General features: G+C 34.9%; 2 protein-coding genes and 1 non-coding gene across 3 annotated transcripts; all 3 read left to right on the forward strand.

The window, feature by feature from the left end:
* Positions 1-855: 855 nt before the first annotated feature.
* Positions 856-4,892, forward strand: LOC146950372 (RING-box protein 1a-like). Its single transcript, XM_085746296.1, has 5 exons — positions 856-1,046; positions 1,147-1,197; positions 1,300-1,359; positions 4,360-4,431; positions 4,531-4,892. Exons 1-5 carry the CDS (start codon positions 911-913, stop codon positions 4,566-4,568), a joined length of 357 nt encoding a protein of 118 aa, XP_085602422.1. The 5' UTR covers positions 856-910; the 3' UTR covers positions 4,569-4,892.
* Positions 4,893-5,485: 593 nt separating this feature from the next.
* On the forward strand, positions 5,486-5,559 carry TRNAN-GUU (transfer RNA asparagine (anticodon GUU)). The gene has a single exon. It is a non-coding gene; the product is annotated as a tRNA-Asn (tRNA).
* A 2,958-nt stretch (positions 5,560-8,517) lies between these two features.
* On the forward strand, positions 8,518-10,133 carry LOC146950374 (vascular-related unknown protein 1). Its single transcript, XM_085746297.1, has 3 exons — positions 8,518-9,100; positions 9,202-9,267; positions 9,377-10,133. The coding sequence occupies exons 1-3, from the start codon at positions 8,792-8,794 to the stop codon at positions 9,524-9,526; spliced, it is 525 nt and encodes a 174-aa protein (XP_085602423.1). The 5' UTR covers positions 8,518-8,791; the 3' UTR covers positions 9,527-10,133.
* The last annotated feature ends 16,517 nt before the right edge of the window (positions 10,134-26,650 follow it).

Raw genomic sequence — 26,650 nt, forward strand, 5'->3', positions numbered from 1 at the left:
TTATGTTTGGAGATTCATGATTTCTTTGTTGATGATTAAAGTGTCTCTCATGGGAGGTTTAATCCTCTGCAGACTTCGCATAACTTGTACTATTCAATACATTTATTTAATAAAAGCTCTTTTTAACCTATTAAAAAAAGTGCATTAGAAAGTGCATTAGAAAAGTGCATTAGAAAAAAGTGCATTTATTTAATAATACCTCATTTTACTTGGTCCACTTTCAACTATTAACCACTTTCAACTAATGGAAGTATTTTTACTTGGAATCATGTTTTGACGAACGAGGTTGCTTCATTTTTTCTTAAATAGTCCAATGACTAAAAATTCATCTTTATAGAACAGAACATGAGATTTGAACCTCAGATCCCTGCATATTAAAACATCTTTGCCAATTAAGCTATGTCCATGAGAACTATGTAGCTTCATTCTACTTTGTTTACATGCTATAATATTATTTTCTAAAATATAATAATTTTAACTCCCTTAAATAATGATAATTCATCAAATTACATTGATGTAACATAACATCAATGCTACCCAAATTCAAAACATTTTATTCAATTACTCAATAACAATTTACTCGATACAATTTACAGTGATATTTTTTTTGGGTATCTTGAGTCAAAAGTTATAGACTTCATTCATTCATCAGAGATCAAACTCATAACCACGTATCAGGAGATCCAAATATAGCATCTATCAACTCTATTGTTAGAAATTTCAAAATTCTATAGTAGACTAGAAGAAGTGAGATGACGACATAATGTTGTGACATAATGGTAAAATAAAGCCCAAAAGGTAAAAAGCCCAAATGAATCTACATATATATAGACAAGTAATAATAAACTCGAAACTAAAATAGTTTTTGTTCAGCGATTCAGTGAAAAGAAAAACTGAGAAGAGGAGAGAAATGGCGACACTTGATTCCGACGTTCCTATGGTTCCCGCCGGCGAAACTTCCTGCTGCGCTCACGGTGGTCCGTCTTCCAAGAAGCCGAAGCGCTTCGAGATCAAGAAATGGAATGCTGTTTCTCTCTGGGCTTGGGGTTCGTCTCTCTCTCTCTCTCTCTCTGCCAAACCCTAATTTTTTCATTTTCTACTTTACCGTTATTAACGAAACCCTAATTTTTTTTAATTGAATTTCAGATATTGTTGTTGATAATTGTGCCATCTGCAGGAATCATATCATGGATCTCTGTAAGCGTGAAAATTTCAAGATTTTTTTTTGAATTGTAATTGTTCTTGGAGAATGAATGATAAGATAACCTAATTTTATTTGAGTTTTGTGATTTTTTTTAGGTATTGAGTGTCAGGCGAATCAGGCTAGCGCCACGAGCGAGGAATGCACCGTTGCTTGGGGTATGATTCTGAATTTTATGATTCGACTAAATTTGTATTTTGTATTGTTATTTTTAAAATGATTCTTGGTTTGATGTGAAATATGGTTTTAGATGATTTTAAGTTAATGGTGTTTAATTGTTTATCAGTATGTGAAGAAAGTTGGTGATTATAGGATTTAGCCGTTTAGGTTTGTTTAAAAATTAGAAGTGGTGTTGTATTAAGAAGAATTAAGATGATTGTCTGAAACAATTAAACCTAAGTATATGATTAGATTGAGGGTTTTGGATGGTAGGTTTTGGAGGCCTAAGTATGTATTTTAGTATATATATTTGAGATTTTTAAAACTTGAACAAGTAACATGGTATTATGGTAGATGGTTGTATAACCTTTCAATCACACTCAGGATATGTTTGGACCTAGGGTTTTGAAGGGGATGGGGGACTTACTTTTCTCTTTTAAATCACGAACACCATAATCTTTTTTTTTTTTTTTTTTTTAAATCAATTAAGTGTGATTTAAATATTATATGATCATTTAACATGTTCTTTTAATTTTGACCTAGCCCTCCCAAACAGACCCTTATTTTATTTTTCGAAATTTTTAATAGTTTTCTTAAATTAGAAAAGAAAAATAAGTCCTCCTCTCCCCCTCTAAAATCTTCCTTCCAAACACACCCTAAGGGAAGGAGTAAGGATGTTTTGGTCTGCCCCTTTCTAAAGCTGAACCCTCTCTAGTGTTGCTTGTGCTATAGTGTGCTGTTTGTGTGAATGTTTCGTACTCCTTTAAGGAGACTAAAGGTGCTAGTGCTACTCATACTTGGGTTGTGATGTAAGCTTGCCTTAGATATTTTTGATTATTTTGTTCTCATCATTGCCAGCCTTAGATATTTTTTATTACTTTGTTCTCACCACTGTCAGGAATCAGGATACTCTGCCTCCCCCTCCTTTATTTTATTGCACTTTTATTTTTAGTTCAACCCTTACGTATATTTTAGTGCCATATATTTCATCCTTTAGTTTTAATTTTCTTTTAATATGGCTTCCTAATCTTCATGATTTAGCCACCAGCCCACCACCACAAATTCATGTGATTTTTGCGGTTGTATGATGAACCATACTGTAAAAAGAATCCAATCATCTCTTCTAAAAGGATGAATTTCACACTCTACACAACATTGTTGTCTTATTCATAAGTTAACTTCTGCAGAAAATCATTAGTACTCCTCAACTAGAAATCATCAGCCTCCCTGATAATCCAAGTTCACTGAACATATTATTTTTATGATTAGAGGAAAAAAAAACCCACTTTTCATAATTTCATATTTATGTGGGAGTTTTTGCCACACAACAGTTGGAGTTGTCATGTTGCAGACGTAATGAGGTTGAGCTGTAACCTTTTCAAATGCTGAATGAGGCAGCCTATGGTAAATTCATAATAGATCCAACCCATCCTTGAATGAATCTTGTTAGGACAGGAGCTTTATAGCACCATGCCACCCTTTTTGCATAAATTTATCTACATATCAATAGGGGGGGACTTAATTGTTAATGGCAGCGAACGAATAAATACCCCTATCATGTAAGATGCGGCCCAAAGTTCAGCTATAAACAAACTTATATGCAAATAAAAGAGAACCAACCATGAGCCGTTAAAAATGTAGCTCTTTACCGACTTTAGATTCATTGGGATACTAATAATTAGTGCTACGTTTGTTGTTTATTTTGGTTATCCCATCTTTGTTTTTGTCCTTATTATTGAGGTTTGCTTGCTTGATGATTATAATGGCTTCTAAGTCAATGTTTGGATACATGTCTGTTTTTACTAAAGTTCGGTGAGTTGTCACGGCAAACCAAAAGCTACATATTGTAGCTTCTTAAATATCACGTCTAATATGCATTGGGACGTGAAATATGGCATTCCAACGCTGATCCAAACATGCCATAAGGCTAGATTGTAGATCATTCATTTGATAATGATAATGATGGCTGGTTTGAAATTTTGAATAGGTCATCTTCAAAGTTTAAACCATAATGTGATCAGTAATTTTTTATTTTTTTTTAATTTCAAATACATGTAGATTTTTTATACAAATGTGCTTTGTTGGTCCGTGAGATTGGACTGAACTTTGAGAATTAGCCATTATGATGATCATTTTTATGCTTGCCCATTCTGTAGATGATGTTTTTATTTGTTGCTTTAAACATATATTTGTATGGGCATAGTCATACAGTTAACTGTGAATGTAATTTTTTGGCTCTCCCAGCATTTTAGTATAGGTTGATCCAATTAATTGATTCAAATTTTAAATTCTTAATTTTGTTCCTTTATCATACGATTTAATGGATATATAATTTCATCATGAGGTAGAATCTTCAAATACTTGAAAACTGGTGGCATAATGAGAGTCCATATCTGATGCTGAGACCTACATGATATTACCTGTATTTCTTTTGGTGTACCATTTTTTTTGGTGGGGTGCTTACAACCTAAGTAGTAATTACTGTTACTCCAAAAAAACCCATTAGCATTTATTACCACTGTCAAAATCATCAGATGGAGTAGACTTCATCCTTACCATGTGCAGTAATCCCGGTAGGAACCTATCATCTTAGGCTGGGGAAAAGTGGCAGAACGATAGCATTTACAGCCCTAGTCTTAGAGCGGGAGAGAGAGAAGACAAAGGAGGGTATGATAGTGAAGTCTTAAAGAGTGATAGAGAAACACTATCAACATCATCAGATGGAGTAGATTTCATCCTTACCTTATGCATTAATTCTGATGGCAACCTATCATCTTAGGCTGGGGAAACGTTGCAGAATGATAGCAGATAAGGCAAAGGATTGCATGATAGTGGTGAAGTCTTAGAGTGACAGAGAATGCATTAGACATTTAGACTTGCTACTATATATATATATATATATATATATTTGGAAATTTTTCTTATTTGATACTTGTAATGACACGAAGCAATGGCTGGATTACTCAAATGTTTCTCATTCATGCTCGTATCTTATGCAGGGGTTTGTAACCATGCTTTTCACTTCCATTGCATAAGCAGATGGCTGAAAACCCGTCAAGTTTGTCCTCTAGGTATGTGGACCAATTTCCTTTTGCCTTTCTTTTTTCTGTTTGGACCCAGTTGATTAAATTCTGTTGCTTACTGGCTTCTTGTTTCGCTGCTTGGTGTAGACAACAGTGAGTGGGAATTTCAGAAATACGGCCACTAGAACGTTGATGCTGCCGAGCTACTGCCTACTTGGACATTTGGACTTGCTATCTTTTCTATTGGAACATTTATATCTCTATCTACACTGTCCTTTGTCTACTTGAGGTTTATCAGTATTTTGGAAAGGTTGCTTATTAAATGCATTGTAACACAGATACATCATCCATTTGGAAATGCGATCGTACTCTGAACTTACACAAATATGGTGATTTCACGATTTGGGTTGGCTCATTTGATTCCTTTGTTTGAGAGGAAAATGAGCTGTCTTTGATTGAAATATACAATGTTATATGTACAAAAAGAATATAAAACTGCTTGAATTCTAGATGTTGGTTCCTTTTAATTAACCATATTATAATTCTTCATTTTTTCCTCCAAGTGCAATCACCTATTTTAGAGAACCCAATTCACCCCATGACAAATTATTTTGGCAAGAGCTATTGTTCTTTGGGGAACTATTACTGCATTTTTTTTTCCCACATATTTTATATATTTTCTTAATTAAGTGATGAAAACATGCAATAATTTGTGAGAAGTTGGGATAATTTTCACCCAATTTTAAGATAGAAGCCAAAAGACATTGTTTAACTTGCTTTATAAAACTCAACCCAAAGACGTCATTTTCGACCTTACAACAACTTGATATGGCACATAAATTCATTAAGAAAAAGGAATTGAAATGAAAAATAATAAAGTACGCCGCAGAATGCAAGTTTGGAGCATGACCTGTATTGATTTGAGCTCAAAGTTCATTGCAATATTACGTGAGGCTTTTGACACGGACGTTCGGAATTTTTAGTTGATAGTTCTCTCACAAGCAGATTTATTTATAGCTATGTTACTTATTGGAGAAAAGTTAAGTCGATTGAAGCAATATTACATATTCAAATTAATTTTATGTGATTGTTATATCATGAAGCTGGAATAGCTCAGTTGGTTAGAGCGTGTGGCTGTTAACCACAAGGTCGGAGGTTCAACCCCTCCTTCTAGCGGTATCTTTTATTTTTTCCTCATGTTTTCCTATATTTTGTTTTCTTTTTCGGCAAACTAATTTGGTAAGTTAGAGCGTGTGGCTGTTAACCACAAGGTCGGAGGTTCAACCCCTCCTTCTAGCGGTATCTTTTATTTTTTCCTCATGTTTTCCTATATTTTGTTTTCTTTTTCGGCAAACTAATTTGGTAATATACAGCTAATAATAAGCATAAGCTCACATGTGAAAATAAAATAGTGCACGACATTGCATCAAGAAGTAAAACTATCTATCCATCCACTAAATTCAACCATTTGTTTTTTTCATTGTTATGAAAAATTATGGTCGACGTTCTATCTTAATTATACATTAGTAACGTTTCAAGAAGTACAACTATCTATCCATCCATTAAATTCAACCATTTGTTTTTTCATTGTTATGAAAAATTATGGTCGACGTTCTATCTTAATTATACATTAGTAACGTTTCAAGAAGTACAACTATCTATCCATCCATTAAATTCAACCATTTGTTTTTTGATTGTTATGAAAAATTATGGTCGACCTTCTATCTTAAATATACATTAGTGACGTGTTGACAAACGATAATTTTTGTCATGTGATGCAATTTTAAGTCTGATATCTCATGGAAAGTAAGGAAAGGATTGTTTTTATTTAATTTGGTTAGCATGCATGTGAATCATTTGGAAGCATCATAACTAATGATTTTCGATAATCAGTAACGTCTATTAGTTTCATCCATTGACATTGTTAAATTATTGGTATGGTCATGGATTAAGTTTAAAATTAAATATTTTTCTTATAATTGCTATCAATGGAACATTTAGCATTTAGATGCTTTGGAGAGGTTTTACCAACTAATTTATTATCATTTTATTGTATTTTTGCGAAGTTGTTGTTTTGGTGCTTTGTTTAAAATTAAATATTTTTTTACCATTATATCTTTTCAATCTTAACACTATTTGTGCTATGATTGTGATGATTTAATATATAATAGTTGTTTTTTTTAAGGAATATATCATAGTTGTTATTATTTTATTTTTTCTTTCACCATGGTTTAAATTTAGGTCTTTCAACTCTTAACTTAAATGAGTAGAGCTATCCGGTATCCACCCCATCATAAATAATATCATACAAGTATTAGCCACCAAAGAAAATATCAAAATGTGAATTTAACCTACGAAAATATGCAGGGGTGGAGTTCGAACCCCGAACATTTCATTTCTCCACATTTAAAATATGTGAACTCTAACCATTAGAATACTTGACTAAAAACAAATATTTAAAGCCTTTTAACTCCTTCAACCCTTAACTTAAAGGGGCAGAGCTATCCAGTATCCCCATCATAAATAACATCATACAAGTATTAGCCACCAAAAAAAATATAAAAATGTGATTCTAACCTATGAAAATATAAAAATGTGAATCTAACCTATGAAAATTACACCATCAGTTCCAAGTTAGGTGTAAATTTTGACCTCAGTAGACAGTGGCCTCAATTTTTCTCATGATCAGGCCTGCTGCTGTGCAAGTAGAGTTTGTTGTAGTGGTCCAATTGTTATACTTTGTTCGTCATTCTCATTGAATGTATTTGGTTGAAAGATGAGTTTTAATAAGGAAAATAGTATCCAATTCTCACAGGAAATCTCCTCCAAAGCACAAAGGTCAACCCTATTTTCTCTTTATGCACACTATTTTGTTTCCCTTGCACGTTCTATACTTGACTTGGCTCATTTTTAGCCTTGTTTTTCTGTTGTAGGCTTGCAACAACTATAGTTAATTTAACTTCATTATATACTCTTGGCCCACCCCAAGATTCTATATTATATAGGTTCTCTTTTTATCCATGTTTTGCTCAATAATTTAGTATACGGACCTTTTCCACATCTAAAAAATGGAGAATTTTATTTCTTAGAGAAATAGATATAAATAAGAAGGTAGTAAAAAAAAAAGATACAAATAAGAACTTAGTAGGTTGTATTTGTCAAATTAATTTTAAAATTGATTTTATTAATTTTGTGTTTATTTCTCTCGTAAATAGAGTCATCATATATTTCTTTTAAGAAATGAAGGTAATCTTGATCTATGAACCTGTGTTGAGCATCGGTGGGAGAAAACATGAAAATTTATTTATTTTTAAACATAAAGCTAAGTTAAAGATATATGAAGAAGTTGCCACATTGTCTAAAATGGATAAGCAAATTGTATTTTATTAATAGGTAAAGTTAAATGTTATGATTTAGAAAGACATAAAAGATAGATAATGACCTTGTCAAAAAAAAAAAAAGATAGATAATGACACTTGACATGATACATAATAGATGCAACATTCGTCTCATATTTTATGTATCATTTAAAAAATATTTTTAATTATTTTGTCATTTTATAATACCAATAAATATTTATTAATTTTTTTCAATATTACCCTTATTTATTAAAGCAGTTGTAAGTGTACGGTAGATAAATTATGGGTTTCGGTAACTTATGCCCTAAGGGCACAAGATAAAGAACTAAATGTAGAAACTTAATCTTGGAAGTTGTGTATTCATAATCTTGAAAACTTAAAAACTTATCTTTTCAATGTAACATTTATTTTTTAATTCTATTTTTAGATTTTTATTTTGTGCCCTTAGGGTATAAGTTAACATTTTCCATAAATTATAAATGTAGTACAATGACATTTTAGTCTTAACATGTTATTTGTATCGAAAATTAGTATAACTAATCATATTCTTTAAGATTTGTACACATTCAATACTAGCAACACATTCTTTTTAACACACTTTTGTTGATGAGATTTAAATGGGTTTTATTAAAACAGGTAGGACCCAATTTTTTTAAAAAAATGAGCCATTCATGTTTCAACCAATCAAACATCGGATATATTGAAAAGAGCGTGTAAAGAGTGTTTTGCTAGCATAATTCTCGTGCTTTTATTAAGAGATGTGTTATTTAAACACAAAAGTTAGACATTCTATAAAATACAATTCAGATGTGTGTTGTGTTGGAATCGGTGAGAAAGAAAAAACAAGTCAAAAAACCGTATGTACATACATACATACCGTGTTATGTTGGATTTTGTGTACATGAAACATTTCCTTTCTATTAAATAGCATGATGATGATTTTTGGGTTTATATATTCTCCCAACCTCTGACAAAACATTCCTGTTATGCTCCTTTCCCTTCTTATGTCATAAGAGTATAAGACTAAAAGAGCATTCTTGAATTGTTCTATGGAAAAAACAGTATCTGCCCGTACCAATGGAAACACAAATTACCAATCCGAGGAAAGTGGTTGGACTTCTTACTTTGAAGATTTCTCTAAAGACATTGAACCAAGTTACTGTTCTTCAAGTTTAGGTGGTTCCTCTTTGGTCTCAGATGCTGCTTCTTGTGCTGCATGGAAATTCTCACATAAAAATCATGTTAGAAACTCACCAAACCTATCTAAGAAACTCTCTTTGAAGAAATCAAGAACCAAACAAATATCAGAAGATGACCCTTTGGAGGACACTGCTAGCTCACCTGTCAATAGTCCTAAGGTATGTAATTATATTATTTTTTCATTTAATTCATTTATTAATGATGAATATTTGTACACCCTTAATTTCCTTGTTTACAATCCTCATATGATTATGTGCAGGTTAGTGACATGAATCCAACAACAATGATTTCAAGAAAGATTGATGATCAGTTAGATGGCTCTAGGGTAATCAACTATGATTCATTCTTAATTGATGTTTTTATTTTTCTTTAAGAAATGATTTTGGAATTTTCATCTTAACCAAATATTATTGTTTATGATGATGATTTTGTAGGATAAGGGATTTAAATCAGAGCATTATCAAAATCTACAGACAAATGATTGTGACTTAAATTTCAATGGAAAAAATATTGAGTGTGCAGATTTGAAGAAAAGGGGACTTTGCTTGGTTCCTATGTCCATGTTGGTTAATTACTATGGATGAATTATAGTGTGTTGGTTCTTTGTCTATAATCCTCTTTCTTCTCTATTTCTCCTTCTCTTGGTGATCTCATGTGTAGGCTTAAGGAAATGGATTTGATGTAGTTAATAGTAGTCCCTTGGACTTAGTGATCTCGATTGTTGATGAAGATTGAACGGTTGAGATTTTGAGTTTTCAGCTTGTCGAAGGAAATGAAATTGATTCATTACACTTAATATTCTCGATTGTTGATGAAGATTGGACAGTTGAGATTCTGAGTCATCAACTTGCCGAAGGAAATGAATTTGATGTAGTCGATAGTTATTGTTCTTAATAATCTTGGTTGTTGATGAAGATCGGACGACTGAGATTTCAAGTATCTACCATGCCGAAGTCACTACAAAAGACACATGATATCTATCTAATGGCTTAGATTTACCAATTTAAGTGTATGTATGAGATTATTGGCTGTAGTGAAGCTAAGTCCATAGCAGCTTAAGTGCTCATGTTAAATTAGTGACTGAAATAATTTGTACCATACCTATCATTGTTCACATTCTCATAACTTGAGCTAAGAATTGATGTTTTATTAAGTTGTTCTTGAAAAGAAACTTAATTATTTAGTTTTAAATTTTGCATTCTAAATGGATATTGTTATTTGTCTGAAAAACATTATAAAAATGGAAAAACTGCCTAGATAATGTTTGGAAAACATGTGGATGACATTAGTATAAACTTGAAATTAATAATCTAAATGTTGGTTTCAACATAATAAAGGAAAAGCCTCTCAAAAACATAAAAACAAAGGAAAAGTGTGAGGAAGAGCACTATTTCAATTTTTATACTTTTATTGGTAATGGGTACAAAAAAAGTCTTAATGATATGGACAAAAGTGAAACTAGTTGGATCAAAATGCTGAATCTTTATTTTACTTCAAAAAAGTAAAATTACTTTTAAGACTAATTACCTCATAGTGTAATGAATTTATCAAATTATTACATATTTTGGTTCTTAAATTTGTGAGCGTCATAATTATCAGTGATGATAATGAATGATGATCTCATGCCCGGAGCAAATATTCGAATGTTTTGAAATTTTAATTAAAATAAGAAATAAATGAAAAGCAATAAGATAAGAAAGTATTTTTTTTTCTTCATAACGTTGAAAAACTAAGATTCGTGGGCAGGCAGTACTCTATTTTTTTTGATAAATGGCAACAGTACTCTATTTGATATATAAATAAATTTGTGCGCCACATGTAAAATATATATGCATTTTGACGCAATCTCTGAAAAATATGTTTATGCATAGTTAATTGTTGAATTAAACATATTATAATAGATATTGTATTAGATCGTGGTTAAATGGTTATCCAAAAATTTCATTTGCAAGATTAGGTCCATGGCAGCTATGTTGAGAGATAGGGGACATGGAGGGGTGAAGAGTGGGCAACACTCTACATTTTAGACAGTGAATGTATTTTTATTTTTTTTGAGCAGACAGTGAATGTATATTTTATGTCGTAAATAACAAAATTTTGACAGTTTAGTCAGTTTAATATATATTTTTTTAAACGTTAAAACTTACTCCCTCCGGTCCTTATTATAAGAAACAATTGACTTTTTTGGTTCATAGAATAATTAACGTATCTTGTTATAAATATAGACTAGATACATCACTTACACAATGAACCTAAAAAGTCAACTTTTTCTTATAATAAGGACCGGAGGGAGTACTTATTAATAACTAGGTTCTTGTACAAGACGAACCAAGATAGGCAAGCTTGAAACGACATAACGAAGTGCACCGTATAAAGGACAATCAAAAGAAAACCATACATCTTTTACATCAAAGACAAAATTCAAAAAACCAACAATAGACACCACTCAAGAGAGAGTTGCCGCCGGCAACAACAAAATCAAGGCCAAAACCAAAACCAAATTCCCGCACAACAACATAAACAAATATTGTGCCAAAACCTCAAAATCCATCACAAGTGGCCACAAAAATAACTTCCAACATCAACAATCCATTGCTCGCACCAAAACCCCCTAGCTAGTTTAATAATTATTTATGAATTATAAGTATATTTTTTATTTTTATTTTACATAAGTTCATATAATCTTATTTGAGACATCTTGCGAACCAAATGTGAATTACTAACCGAATTTCAAACTACATGCAGATTATTAGCCTCTTCCGTTAGACTCAAATCTGATTGTTGATGTAAACCAATTTCACATATTCTAAATTGATTCATAAAAGAAATTTAAGGTGAGGAGATGATATCTCTTATGAAAGGACCCCGAGGACACTTATAAATTTGTTTATATTGACTTTTCTCTAAAAGGACTACCTTGGCTTGCACTCGCTACATGCGGATTCATGATCAGTGTCTTTTTACTACTAGAAATGTATGCTTCTTATATATGCATGTAACTTAATTTTGGATATTTTTTCCTTTCAAGAAATTGAATATTCACTAGAAAAGCAATTGTACTTGACACAATGATTGAACATTCAGCTCACACTTTTTGTGGCTTAGGTTTAAGTTCGTAATTATCTAATTGGTAGGTTATATGTAAATTCAATTGTAAATCTTCAATGAATTTTTTTCTTCAATATATCCTCACGTTCAGCACTATTAATTGAGTTTGGTGCATGAATATAAACAGTGAGTGACCGACCTACAAGTTATAATACCATATTAAATTTTTATACTCGTCATAATTCATCTTTATAAAACTGTCTTTTAAGATGAATAATATCACTCTTTATAAACTCTATCCAAACCTTATCTTTAATCAATCTAATACTTTGAATTTTTCCCAATATTGAGTTACACATACAGTATATATTTAATCCAGTTATGCTGTGTGATTCTCAGGAACAATATTAGCAGGGACGGATCCAGACATTTATTATACATGGAGCTAAAATTTTGAAGAAACAATAATGCAAATTATATTAAAAATAAGAAGAGTTTTTTCTACCATATGCAAATTTGCACATGTTAAAAAATTTAAAATGGTAAGTTTGTCTTATAACTTGTGTATTTTATATTAAATATATAACAATATTGGTATTTTTCAATGAAAGTTACTTCCTTTGTGCATGCGGTGCATCAATATCATGCTTATTGCAAATTTTAATAATTTTAGATATAAATTCTTCTCATCCCTCATTCCTCATTTCTTATAATTATTTTTTGGTATCATTAACAAGTGACAAAGCATTCAAAAGATCTTATTTTTAACATGTATTTTATTTATTAAAAAAAAAAGGAAAATTTCATGTGGAGCTTTAGCTCCACATTGCTCTCAAATGGATCCGCCCCTGAATATTAGTCTTCTTTGGGGATTCTCCTATGATTGAGTAAACAATAGATACATTTATTCGGCGAATGTGTTTAATGATTGGTAGTATAATATGCTTAATACTTTACTCAAGCAAGAAGAAAATTAAAACAAAGAATCACGAAAGATACTTCTGCAAGCTTCCTTCTATCCTAAAAAATTGTTTAATTAAAAGAAAGAGTCTCAAATTTAAATATTAGTTTCTTCTCCTACCTCTTGCTGGCCAGTGATTAATGAAGAATATATTCATAAATGGTTGCAATAAAAAGACCCCGCCATGTGCTTAAGCATTTAAAACAGGTAAGCACGGAAGAAGAAGAACACAAACTTCTTCATAAAGTTTTACTTAAATATACACTGCTGTCTACTTGTCTTTCACCCTCTCCAATATACAACTAACATTATTTTTTGATAGAAACTAATTAAGGTTATTATTTTTGTTTATGATTGTGCATAGACATGAGCAATAATTTTTTTTTTTTTTTTTTACATATCAAATGAACTTCTAACACCTTAATACTCCTACTTAGATTACAAGCATGCGCTACCAAGTTCAACTGCATGAGTTAGAATATTCCTCATCTTTTCGCAAAAGATACTATATATTAAGTGCTGGTCTAGCAAATTATCACTATATATCTTATCTAAAGTGAGACCATTAATTGTTGGAACAAAATGTGTTTAACAATGAACCTTAAAGAGTTTTGATGATAACAAGGTATTAAAAATTGTAAATTGGACTAGCTAATATTTGTTCAAGTGTACAGGATCATAATTATAAAGTTACATCATCATTGGTTCTGAATGAGCAAATGAAGAGCAAAGGAAACAACAAAAATTTGAAGCTTGGACGCTCCTGAAGGCAACTTGTTACTGAAGAGAAAAAGCGCTCCTGAAATTAAGTCGCTTCTGAAGTAAGGATAGTGCTCCTGAAGTTAAGACGCTTCTGAAGTAAGAATAGTGCTCCTGAAGACAAGAAGTCCAGAAGTCATATCATCAGAAGCTGCATCATCAGAAGCTGCAGAAGTCATATCATCAGAAGCTGCATCATCAGAAGCTGCCTCATCAGAAGCTATTTCACCAGAAGCTGAATCTCAACTGGAATTGCAAAAGATTCAAGAATTGAAGAATTATCAATGCAAAAGCTGTCTATTGGATTCGTAAACACAAACAAAGAATTAGTGGAATTTTGCAACGGTCATTTCAAAGGTGTTTGAAGGCTTGTGCTTGCAATTTGGACGAAAGCATTGACATTGTACTTTGTACGAATTGTACAACCACGTTCTCCACTACTCTGTTTTGTGTCCACGCTTCAAGACAAGAAAACAGCTCCAGAATACGGTCTCGCCTGCATATATGTTCCTTTGGATAAGGAATGGATTTCAAATTGGTTCTTCATAGGACAACAACCAAATCAGGCAAAAGATCATTGGTGAAAGATCAAGCTTCAACAACGACTCTTTGGTGTGCTGGCAATTTCACAACGTCTCTTTCACACCTCTATATAAAGGAGTGAAGACTTAGAGTTTTGGTAATGCAAGAACGCTGAACGAAAGACTCACAAGATTTTCACAAGTACCAAACCTCTGCTGAAATTGTTCTGCATTCACTTAGAATTTCTGTGTCTCAAAGTCATATCTTAGAAATTCTTAAGTCCATTGAGTTTGTATCTGTTTTGTATTGTGAGCACCTCTGATTGTATATCAAGTGTTCAACCTTAAACAATTTTCTGTGTAATTTTGTTTAGTTAGGAAGTCTCTTGCAGTTGTGCTTGAGCAGGAAGTCTCTTGATTGTGTTCTTGAGCAAAGGAAGTCTCTAGCTTGTGTGCTTGAGCAAAGGAAGTCTCTTGCTTGTGTGCTTGAGCATTTGTAATCAGATATTACTCATAGTGAAATCTCCTTGGAAGTGCAAGGGGGACTGGACTACTTCCGGATTGTGGAAGGAACCAGTATAATTGCTTTGTGTCGTTCTTCTTCTCTCTCTCTGTTTTATTCCGCTGCATTTAGATTCTGATTATCACTTCAGAAGCTGTCTCACTTAGCTTCTGATCAGTGTGTTCAGTTTTAAGGAGAAACGAAGAATTTTTCAAAACACAATTCAACCCCCCTTCTTGTGTTTTTCTCACCTTCAATTGGTATCTAGAGCCTTGGTCTGTTGTGTAACACTTAACCGTGCAATAGTCAAAGATCTGAGAAAAACATGTCTACTCCTCCTCCTACTGGTCCTGGTGATACTAGCTATAAAAATGTCTCACATGATTATAGTGATAGTAAGAAAACCAGTGTTGGAAAAGTTCCAAAGTTCAATGGAGATGCTGAAGAGTTCTCTTGGTGGAAGACCAACTTTTACAGTTACATCATGAGCCTAGATGAAGAATTATGGGATATTCTGGAAGATGGTGTTGGTGATTTAGTCCTTGATGAAGAAGGAGCTGCTGTGGATAGAAAGAAACATACTCCAGAACTGAGGAAACTCTACAAGAAGCATCATATTATCAGAGGAGCTCTTGTCACTGCCATACCCAAAGCAGAATACATGAAGATGAGTGACAAATCCACTGCTAAAGCTATGTTTGCTTCTCTCTGTTCAAATTATGAAGGGAGCAAGAAGGTCAAAGAAGCAAAGGCTCTCCTGCTTGTACATCAGTATGAGTTATTCAAGATGAAGGATGATGAAACTATTGAGGAGATGTACTCAAGGTTTCAAACCTTAGTTTCTGGGCTACAGATTCTAAAGAAGAGCTATGTTGCTTCTGATCATGTAAGCAAGATACTCAGAAGCTTACCTGCCAGATGGAGACCAAAGGTGACTGCCATTGAGGAAGCTAAAGATTTAAACACTTTAAGTGTCGAAGATCTTGTTAGTTCTCTCAAAGTTCATGAGTTAAGTCTTAATGAACATGAGTCTACTAAGAAGAGTAAATCAATAGCTCTTCCATCCAAAGGCAAGTCATCAAAAGCTCTCAAAGTAGTTGAATCTGAAGAGGAAGAACAGTCAAGTTCAGATTCTGAACCAGATGCTGCTGAAATGGCCATGCTCTCAAACAGACTTCAATATCTGGCCAAGAAGAACAGAAAGTTTCTCTCCAGAAGGGGTAACTCCAGAAGCTCAAAGAAAGAAGATCAGAAGGGATGCTTCAACTGTAAGAAGCCTGGACACTTCATTGCTGAATGCCCTGATCTTCAAAGAGAAAAGTCAAAGGACAAGTCAAAGAGGTCTACATTCAAACCAAGCAAACTCAAGAAGCAGATTAAGCAGAGTTTAATGGCAACCTGGGATGATTTGGGTAGTGAATCTGGATCTGATAAAGAGGAAGCTGATGAAGATGCAAAGGTAGCTGTTGGGTTGGTAGCAACAGCAACTTCAGAAGCTGGATCAGATTCAGACTCAGAAGATGAAAACGAGGTATATTCCAAAATTCCCAGAAATGAACTTGTTGAGTCACTTAAAGAACTTCTTACACATTTTGAAGTAAGAACCAATGAGTTGAAGGATTTAAAAGAAAAATATGCTGATTTGGTACAACAGCAAAAATCAACTCTATTGGATCTGAAAGCTTCTGAACAAGGACTTAGGGGCTTTGACTTCATGTGTAAAACATATGAAGATCAGCTTAGGTTCTTATGTCAGAAGCTACAAGAAAAGTGTAATGAAAAACCTTTAAGTAACCATGAAATTGCTCTTGAAGATTTTATTATATCTGGCATTGACAGAAGCAGAGTAGCTTCTATGATTTATAGCATTTACAAGAACAATGGCAGAGGAATTGGTTTTCCAGAAGTGAAACTTGAGAAAACCAATCTAAAATCTTGTTGTGAATGCATCAAGGAAGGTCTGAAAACATTCTTTGTACCAGAAGGAGCTGAGTTGGAAACTGTTGTTCAATCAGAACCTGAAGCTTCTAGTCCTAAGGCTAAGATTACTTCAAAGCCAAAGAACTCTAAGTCAAAGGCTATGATCAAATCTGATTCCAAGACGTCAAAGGTCAGGATCCTGAAAAGATCAGAACCTATTCCTCAGAGTCTGGTGAAACCAAAATCTGGGGTTCTGAAGTCTAAGTTTCAGAAGAAGACAGTTACTGCTTCTGAAGTACCAAAACCTAAGGTGATGGTTAATCAGAAGCAACCCAACTCACAGCACAAGGTACAAGAAGTGAAGAGTAAAGCCTTAAGTACTAACCTTCCAGGACCCATAGAACAATGGGTACCTAAATCAAAAAATGTCAATGATGCAGGTATGTCTAAGAGCAGTGCCAAAGAAAAGATCATGGTACCTAGACAGCGGTTGCTCAAGACACATGACAGGAGACAAGTCCATGTTCCTCAGCCTAACAATGAAAGAGGGAGGAAATGTGAAATTTGGAGGCAACCAGTCTGGCAAGATCATAGGTACAGGAACTATTGGTAATTCCTCTACCTCAATTAATAATGTATGGTTGGTAGATGGTCTTGAACATAACCTTTTGAGCATTAGTCAATTTTGTGATAATGGTTATGATGTGCTTTTTGAAAAACCCAACTGTACAGTAATCAACAAGGAAGACAAATCCATTGTGTTCAAGGGAAAGAGAGTTGACAATGTCTATAAAATCAATTTTTCTGAACTGGCTGATCAGAAGGTGATTTGCCTACTATCAGTGAATGATAAGAAATGGATGTGGCACAGAAGGTTGGGACATGCTAACTGGAGGTTAATCTCTAAGCTTAGTAAGTTACAACTTGTGAAAGGGCTACCAGACATTGACTATCATTCAGATGCACTCTGTGGTGCATGTCAGAGAGGGAAAATTGTGAAATCATCTTTTAAAACCAAAGACATTGTTTCAACCTCAAGACCTTTAGAATTACTCCATATTGATTTATTTGGACCAGTGAGTACTGCATCCTTATATGGAAGTAGATATGGATTAGTCATTGTTGATGATTACAGCAGATGGACTTGGGTGAAATTCATAAAGAGTAAAGATGTTGCGTGTGATGTATTCAGTAGCTTCTGCACTCAAATTCAATCTGAAAAAGAATCAAAAATTTTGAAAGTCAGAAGTGATCATGGTGGAGAATTTGAAAATGAGCCATTTGAAGCTTTTTGTGAAAAACATGGAATTTTCCATGAATTCTCTTCACCTAGAACACCACAACAAAATGGGGTTGTAGAGAGAAAGAATAGAACTTTACAAGAAATGGCCAGAACCATGATTCATGAAAACAATTTACCAAACCATTTTTGGGCAGAAGCAGTGAATACAGCATGCTATGTTCAAAACAGGATCTATATTAGACCCATTTTGGAGAAAACAGCATATGAACTCTTTAAAGGAAGAAAACCAAATATCTCTTACTTTCATCAATTTGGATGTACATGTTACATTCTGAACAACAAGCTCTACCTAAAGAAATTTGATGCCAAGGCCTAAAGAGGAATCTTTTTAGGTTACTCTGAAAGGTCAAAGGCATACAGAGTGTATAATTCAGAAACACTCTGTGTTGAAGAATCTATGCACGTTAAATTTGATGACAAGGAGCTTGAAGATAAAACTTCAAAGCAAGGTGAAAGTTTTGCAGAGATACAGGTTCCTGAAGCTACTCCAGAACCTGATCAGATAGCTGAGTCTGAAGATAATCCAGAAGCTGAACCCACATCAGAAGCGCAAGATGAAGCTGCTTCTGATGAAGCACAAGATGGCTCACATCAAGCAGATCCTCCCAGAAACACATTCAAACACAAGTCTTCACATCCTGAGGAGCTAATCATTGGAAACAAAGATAGTCCAAGAAGAACAAGATCACATTTCAGACAAGAGGAGTCAATGATTGGACTAATCTCAATGATTGAACCTACAACAGTTGATGAAGCACTTTCAGATGATGGATGGATCCTAGCTATGCAAGAAGAGTTGAATCAATTTCAAAGAAATGATGTGTGGGATCTGGTACCCAAACCTCAGCACAAGAACATTATTGGAACAAAATGGGTATTCAGAAACAAGCTGAATGAGCAAGGTGAAGTAACAAGAAACAAAGCCAGGCTTGTTGCACAAGGGTATAGTCAACAAGAAGACATTGATTACACTGAAACGTTTGCTCCAGTTGCAAGATTGGAAGCAATCAGGTTACTTCTTTCCTATGCAGTTAATCATGGCATAATATTATATCAAATGGATGTCAAGAGTGCATTTCTAAATGGTGTCATAGAAGAAGAAGTGTATGTCAAGCAACCTCCTGGATTTGAGGATATTAAATATCCTGACCATGTTTTTAAACTGAAGAAATCACTATATGGCTTGAAACAAGCTCCCAGAGCTTGGTATGATAGACTAAGTAATTTCTTAATCAAGAATGATTTTAAAAGAGGACAGGTTGATACTACACTCTTCAGAAGGACCCTTGGGAAGGATATTCTTGTTGTGCAAATATATGTTGATGATATAATATTTGGTTCTACTAATGCATCTCTTTGCAAGGAATTTTCTGAGTTAATGCAGGATGAATTTGAAATGAGCATGATGGGAGAGCTGAAGTTCTTCCTTGGCATTCAAATCAATCAATGCAAAGATGGAGTCTATGTTCATCAATCAAAGTACACAAAGGAGCTTCTGAAGAAGTTCAAACTTGAAGATTGTAAAGTGATGAACACTCCAATGCACCCTACGTGCACCTTAAGCAAAGAAGATGAAGGAGCTAAAGTAGATCAGAAGCTGTATAGAGGTATGATTGGTTCTTTGTTATACCTCACTGCATCTAGGCCAGATATTTTATTCAGTGTATGCTTGTGTGCAAGATTCCAATCAGATCCTAGAGAATCTCATATGACTGCTGTCAAGAGAATCTTCAGGTATTTGAAAGGAACAACTAATCTTGGACTCCTTTATAGGAAATCCTTAGATTATAAGCTAATTGGATTCTGTGATGCTGATTATGCTGGTGATAGGATTGAAAGAAAGTCAACCAGTGGCAATTGTCAATTTCTGGGTGATAATCTTATATCCTGGGCTAGCAAAAGACAAACAACTATTGCTATGTCTACAGCAGAAGCAGAATACATTTCAGCTGCAAGTTGTTGTACACAACTACTTTGGATGAAACATCAGTTGGAAGATTACCAGATAACTGCTAACAGTATTCCCATTTATTGTGATAATACTGCTGCTATTTGTTTGTCTAAAAATCCAATTTTGCATTCAAGAGCTAAGCACATTGAAATCAAACACCATTTTATCAGAGATTATGTTCAAAAAGGAATTTTAGATATACAATTCATTGATACTGAAAATCAATGGGCTGATATATTTACTAAGCCTTTAACTGTTGAAAGATTTGATTTTATAAAGAAAAATTTGAACATGCACTTTGTATCTGATTAAATGCTTGCTTGCTCCTGAATAGGATTTTAGGTTCTGAAGTTAGTTCAGAAGCGGTAGTCCATCAGAAGCTCTTTATTGAGGTTCTGAGGAAAACTCGCTTCCGATGATGACGTCAGCATCTGAAGTCCAGAAGCTGGATTTGTTGCTTCTGAATAGTTGAATTAGTGGAAACGTTGGGAGTTACTTTTTAAAAGTAACTTCTGGCCCACTAACTTGGTAGTTACTCTGTGAACTTCTTACGTGGCCTGTATGTGTTGGTGTATAACTAAAAAGGGCAATGATGATTTAATAGCTTTGAAAGTACTTTTCACGCGCCCCCAATTTTGTCATTAATGTTATGTTTGTTTGTTTCTTTTGAATTGCAATCGTTTTACTTTTAACACTTTGACAATTCACACACTACTCACTCACAACAAACACATTTGCTCTTAAACCTCTTGCGAAGTAAGCGCATTCTCTCAACCTTAGAACCCCAAAATCTTCATCTTCTTCAAATCTTCGTCTATCATCAAATGGCATCATCAAGTTCGCAACAAGAAAATTCAGTATCTACTTCACGAATGGTCCCGGAATATGACTACAGAGGAAGAAGCATGAAATTGGAAGAATGGGATTTACAAGTTCAGATAGATAATCCAGTGGATTTTGATTCTCTGAGTTTTCATAAGTGTTGGATCAGAAGCTACTTTGAAGAGCAAGGACTCATGCATTACTTCAAAATGTTGAATGGACCAACATACGAAGCTCTGGTTAGACACTTCTGGGTAAGAGCAAAATTTTACAACAGAGCGGCATCCCTAGCTGAGGAAAGTCAGATGGTGTTAATGTATCCTGAATTAGAAGGGAAAACAAGAGAAGAAATGGGTCTTGCGCCGTTTGTTGAGGATGAAATCAGATCAAGTATCTGCGGTATTCCAGTAAGAATTACTCAATGGCAAATAGAAGCTGTTCTTAAGGTTGAAGCGTCTGGATATTACTCTGGAATTGATCTTTCAAGTGCTGCTGAACAACGCATTTGGAAGGAAAGAGCTAACTTGGTTATATACAATTCTGAAAAGGAAAAGAAATATGCTGAATTAAACATGGAAACCAAAATGCTTCTGAAGATTCAGAATGAGGATTTGTTTCCATGTGGTGATAACGAGAAACCAAATTTGGCTCAGAAGGTCTTTCTCCAGCACCTCATCAAGAAGGAAAAGATAAATGTGCCCAAATACATGTTCAAGTACTTGGTAGAGTGTCTGAAACAGAGTCAGCTGCAGGATAAACCAAGGCCCTGGGTTCCTTATGGAAGACTCTTATCAGAGATATTCTATCAAGGAGGTGTCTTGGACAGTTTAAGCAGAGCTCAAGGCTACACAGATCAGATGCTGGATACAAAAACTGGAGCATTCATAAATGCTCAAACTCTCAAGAACATGAAGCTGATCAGCAAGGTCACCAAACTTAGAACTGATCTAAGTGAATCTCATGTCGTGTCTGATCTTATGAGGGATTTTCCACCCATCTGCAAACAAGATCCTATTGAAGTACAGATGAGGTACATCAAGGAACACTATGTGGCAACCAAAGAGGTCATCAGGTTGGATGAGGTACCTGAGGAAATGTATGGTGGTACTGTGCCTCTGGCAAAAAGCAGGAGTGTTAAGAGGAAAATGACCAAAGAAGAGTATCTGAAGGTTGAAGAATCTGCTAAGAAGGCAAGACCTGCTTCTGTCAAGTTTAAGATTGGTGGTTCTGCAATGCCATCAATTGAAGAGGTAGCTGAAGACAACAACTCTTGTGCAGTCCTAAGTTCTGGTATTGCCCCTGTACAACCAGCTATACCAAAGAGGAAGAGGAAGCCAGCTTTGAGGAGGACCAAGGATTTTCCTCATATCACCATGACAGCTCAAGCTGCTTCTGATTTGGAGTTAAAGGACTTACAAGGGAAGAAGGCAGCAGCTGAAAAAGTCTTGGAAATTGCTGCTGACCTACAAGAGTCTGTAGTTTCAGAAGCCAAGCAACTGATGCTGATGACCAGTGAGTCTACTAAAGAGGATTCTGTGTTGGAACAAAATGTGTTTAACAATAAACCTTAAAGAGTTTTGATGATAACAAGGTATTAAAAATTGTAAATTGGATTAGCTAATATTTGTTCAAGTGTACAGGACCATAATTAAAAAGTTACATCATCATTGGTTCTGAATGAGCAAATAAAGAGCTATGGAAACAACAAAAATTTGAAGCTTGGACGCTCCTGAAGGCAACTTGCTCCTGAAGAAAAAGCGCTCCTGAAGTCAAGCTGCTCCTGAAGAAATAGCGCTCCTGAAGTAAGCTGCTCCTGAAGAATAGTGCTCCTGAAGACAAGAGGTCCAGAAGTCACATCATCAGAAGCTGCAGAAGTCATCTCATCAGAAGCTGCATCATCAGAAGCTGCCTCATCAGAAGCCATTTCACCAGAAGCTGAATATCAACTGGATTTGCAAAGAATCAAGAATTGAAGAATCATCAATGCAAAAGCTGTCTATTGGATTCGAAAACACAAACAAAGGATTAGTGGAGCTTGCAACGGTCATTTCAAAGGTGTTTGAAGGTGTGTGTTTGCAATTTGGACGGAAGCGTTGACATTGTACTTTGTACGAATTGCACAACCACGTTCTCCACTACTCTGTTTTGTGTCTGCACTTCAAGACAAGAAAACAGCTCCAGAATACGGTCTCGCCTGCATAGATGTTCCTTTGGATAAGGAATGGATTTCAAATTTGTTCTTCATAGGACAACAACCAAATCAGGCAAAAGATCATTGGTGAAAGATCAAGCTTCAACAACGACTCTTTGGTGTGCTGGCAATTTCACAACGTCTCTTTCACACCTCTATATAAAGGAGTGAAGACCTAGAGAATTGGTAATGCAAGAACGCTGAACGAAAGACTCACAAGATTTTCACAAGTACCAAACCTCTGCTGAAATTGTTCTGCATTCACTTAGAATTTCTGTGTCTCAAAGTCATATCTTAGAAATTCTTAAGTCCATTGAGTCTGTATCTGATTTGTATTGTGAGCACCTCTGATTGTATATCAAGTGTTCAACCTTAAACAATTTTCTGTGTAATTTTGTTTAGTTAGGAAGTCTCTTGCAGTTGTGCTTGAGCAGGAAGTCTCTTGATTGTGTTCTTGAGCAAAGGAAGTCTCTTGCTTGTGTGCTTGAGCATTGGAAGTCTCTTGCTTGTGTGCTTGAGCATTTGTAATCAGATATTACTCATAGTGAAATCTCCTTGGAAGTGCAAGGGGGACTGGACTACTTCCGGATTGTGGAAGGAACCAGTATAATTGCTTTGTGTCGTTCTTCTTCTCTCTCTCTGTTTTATTCCGCTGCATTTAGATTCTGATCATCACTTCAGAAGCTGTCTCACTTAGCTTCTGATCAGTGTATTCAGTTGTTTAGAGAAACGAAGAATTTTTCAAAACACAATTCAACCCCCCTTCTTGTGTTTTTCTCACCTTCAATTGGTATCTAGAGCCTTGGTCTGTTGTGTATCACTTAACCGTGCAACAGTCAAAGATCTGAGAAAAACATGACTACTCCTCCTCCTGATGGTGATACTAGCTATAAAAATGTCTCACATGATTATAGTGATAGTAAGAAAACCAGTGTTGGAAAAGTTCCAAAGTTCAATGGAGATGCTGAAGAGTTCTCTTGGTGGAAGACCAATTTTTACAGTTACATCATGAGCCTAGATGAAGAATTGTGGGATATTCTGGAAGACGGCGTTGGTGGTTTAGTCCTTGATGAAGAAGGAGCTGCTGTGGATAGAAAGAAACATACTCCAGAACTGAGGAAACTTTACAAGAAGCATCATATTATCAGAGGAGCTCTTGTCACTGCCATACCCAAAGCAGAATACATGAAGATGAGTGACAAATCCACTGCTAAAGCTATGTTTGCTTCTCTCTGTTCAAATTATGAAGGGAGCAAGAAGGTCAAAGAAGCAAAGGCTCTCCTGCTTGTACATCAGTATGAGTTATTCAAAATGAAGGATGATGAAACTATTGAGGAGATGTACTCAAGGTTTCAAACCTTAGTTTCTGGTCTACAGATTCTAAAGAAGAGCTATGTTGCTTCTGATCATGTAAGCAAGATTCTCAGAAGCTTACCTGCCAGATGGAGACCGAAGGTGACTGCCATTGAGGAAGCTAAAGATTTAAACACTTTAAGTGTCGAAGATCTTGTTAGTTCTCTCAAAGTTCATGAGTTAAGTCTTAATGAACATGAGTCTACTAAGAAGAGTAAATCAATAGCTCTTCCATCCAAAGGCAAGTCATCAAAAGCTCTCAAAGTGGTTGAATCTGAAGAGGAAGAACAGTCAAGTTCAGATTCTGAACCAGATGCTGCAGAAATGGCCATGCTCTCAAACAGACTTCAATATCTGGCCAAGAAGAACAGAAAGTTTCTCTCCAGAAGGGGTAACTCCAGAAGCTCAAGGAAAGAAGATCAGAAGGGATGCTTCAACTGTAAGAAGCCAGGTCACTTCATTGCTGAATGCCCTGATCTTCAAAGAGAAAAGTCAAAGGACAAGTCAAAGAGGTCTACATTCAAACCAAGCAAATTCAAGAAGCAGATTAAGCAGAGTTTAATGGCAACCTGGGATGATTTGGGTAGTGAATCTGGATCTGATAAAGAGGAAGCTGATGAAGATGCAAAGGTAGCTGTTGGGTTGGTAGCAACAGCAACTTCAGAAGCTGGATCAGATTCAGACTCAGAAGATGAAAATGAGGTATATTCCAAAATTCCCAGAGATGAACTTGTTGAGTCACTTAAAGAACTTCTTACACATTTTGAAGTAAGAACCAATGAGTTGAAGGATTTAAAAGAAAAATATGCTGATTTGGTACAACAGCAAAAATCAACTCTATTGGATCTGAAAGCTTCTGAACAGGGACTTAGGGGCTTTGACTTCATGTGTAAAACATATGAAGACCAGCTCAGGTTCTTATGTCAGAAGCTACAAGAAAAGTGTAATGAAAAACCTTTAAGTAATCATGAAATTGCTCTTGAAGACTTCATTATATCTGGCATTGACAGAAGCAGAGTGGCTTCTATGATTTATAGCATTTACAAGAACAATGGCAGAGGAATTGGCTTTCCAGAAGTGAAACTGGAGAAAACCAATCTAAAGTCTTGTTGTGAATGCATCAAGGAAGGTCTGAAAACATTCTTTGTACCAGAAGGGGCTGAGTTGGAAACTGTTGTTCAATCAGAACCTGAAGCTTCTAGTTCTAAGGCTAAGATTACTTCAAAGCCAAAGAACTCTAAGTCAAAGGCTATGATCAAATCTGATTCCAAAACTTCAAAGGTTAGGATCCTGAAAAGATCAGAACCTATTCCTCAGAGTCTGGTGAAACCAAAATCTGGGGTTCTGAAGTCTAAGTTTCAGAAGAAGACAGTTACTGCTTCTGAAGTACCAAAATCTAAGGTGATGGTTAATCAGAAGCAATCCAACTCACAGCACAAGGTACAAGAAGTGAAGAGTAAAGCCTTATGTACTAACCTTCCAGGACCCATAGAACAATGGGTACCTAAATCTAAAAATGTCAATGATGCAGGTATGTCTAAGAGCAGTGCCAAAGCAAAGATCATGGTACCTAGACAGTGGTTGCTCAAGACACATGACAGGAGACAAGTCCATGTTCCTCAGCCTAACAATGAAAGAGGGAGGAAATGTGAAATTTGGAGGCAACCAGTCAGGCAAGATCATAGGTACAGGAACTATTGGTAACTCCTCTACCTCGATTAATAATGTATGGTTGGTAGATGGTCTTGAACATAACCTTTTGAGCATTAGTCAATTTTGTGATAATGGTTATGATGTGCTTTTTGAAAAACCCAACTGTACAGTAATCAACAAGGAAGACAAATCCATTGTGTTCAAAGGAAAGAGAGTTGACAATGTCTATAAAATCAATTTTTCTGAACTGGCTGATCAGAAGGTGATTTGCCTACTATCAGTGAATGATAAGAAATGGATGTGGCACAGAAGGTTGGGACATGCTAACTGGAGGTTAATCTCTAAGCTTAGTAAGTTACAACTGGTGAAAGGGCTACCAGACATTGACTATCATTCAGATGCACTCTGTGGTGCATGTCAGAGAGGGAAAATTGTGAAATCATCTTTTAAAACAAAAGATATTGTTTCAACCTCAAGACCTTTAGAATTACTCCATATTGATTTATTTGGACCAGTGAGTACTGCATCCTTATATGGAAGTAGATATGGATTAGTCATTGTTGATGATTACAGCAGATGGACTTGGGTGAAATTCATAAAGAGTAAAGATGTTGCGTGTGATGTATTCAGTAGCTTCTGCACTCAAATTCAATCTGAAAAAGAATCAAAAATTTTGAAAGTCAGAAGTGATCATGGTGGAGAATTTGAAAATGAGCCATTTGAA

This window comes from Medicago sativa, chromosome 2, assembly GCF_051527215.1.
Source record: "Medicago sativa cultivar Bolivia chromosome 2, Bolivia_mono, whole genome shotgun sequence".
NCBI lineage: Eukaryota > Viridiplantae > Streptophyta > Magnoliopsida > Fabales > Fabaceae > Medicago > Medicago sativa.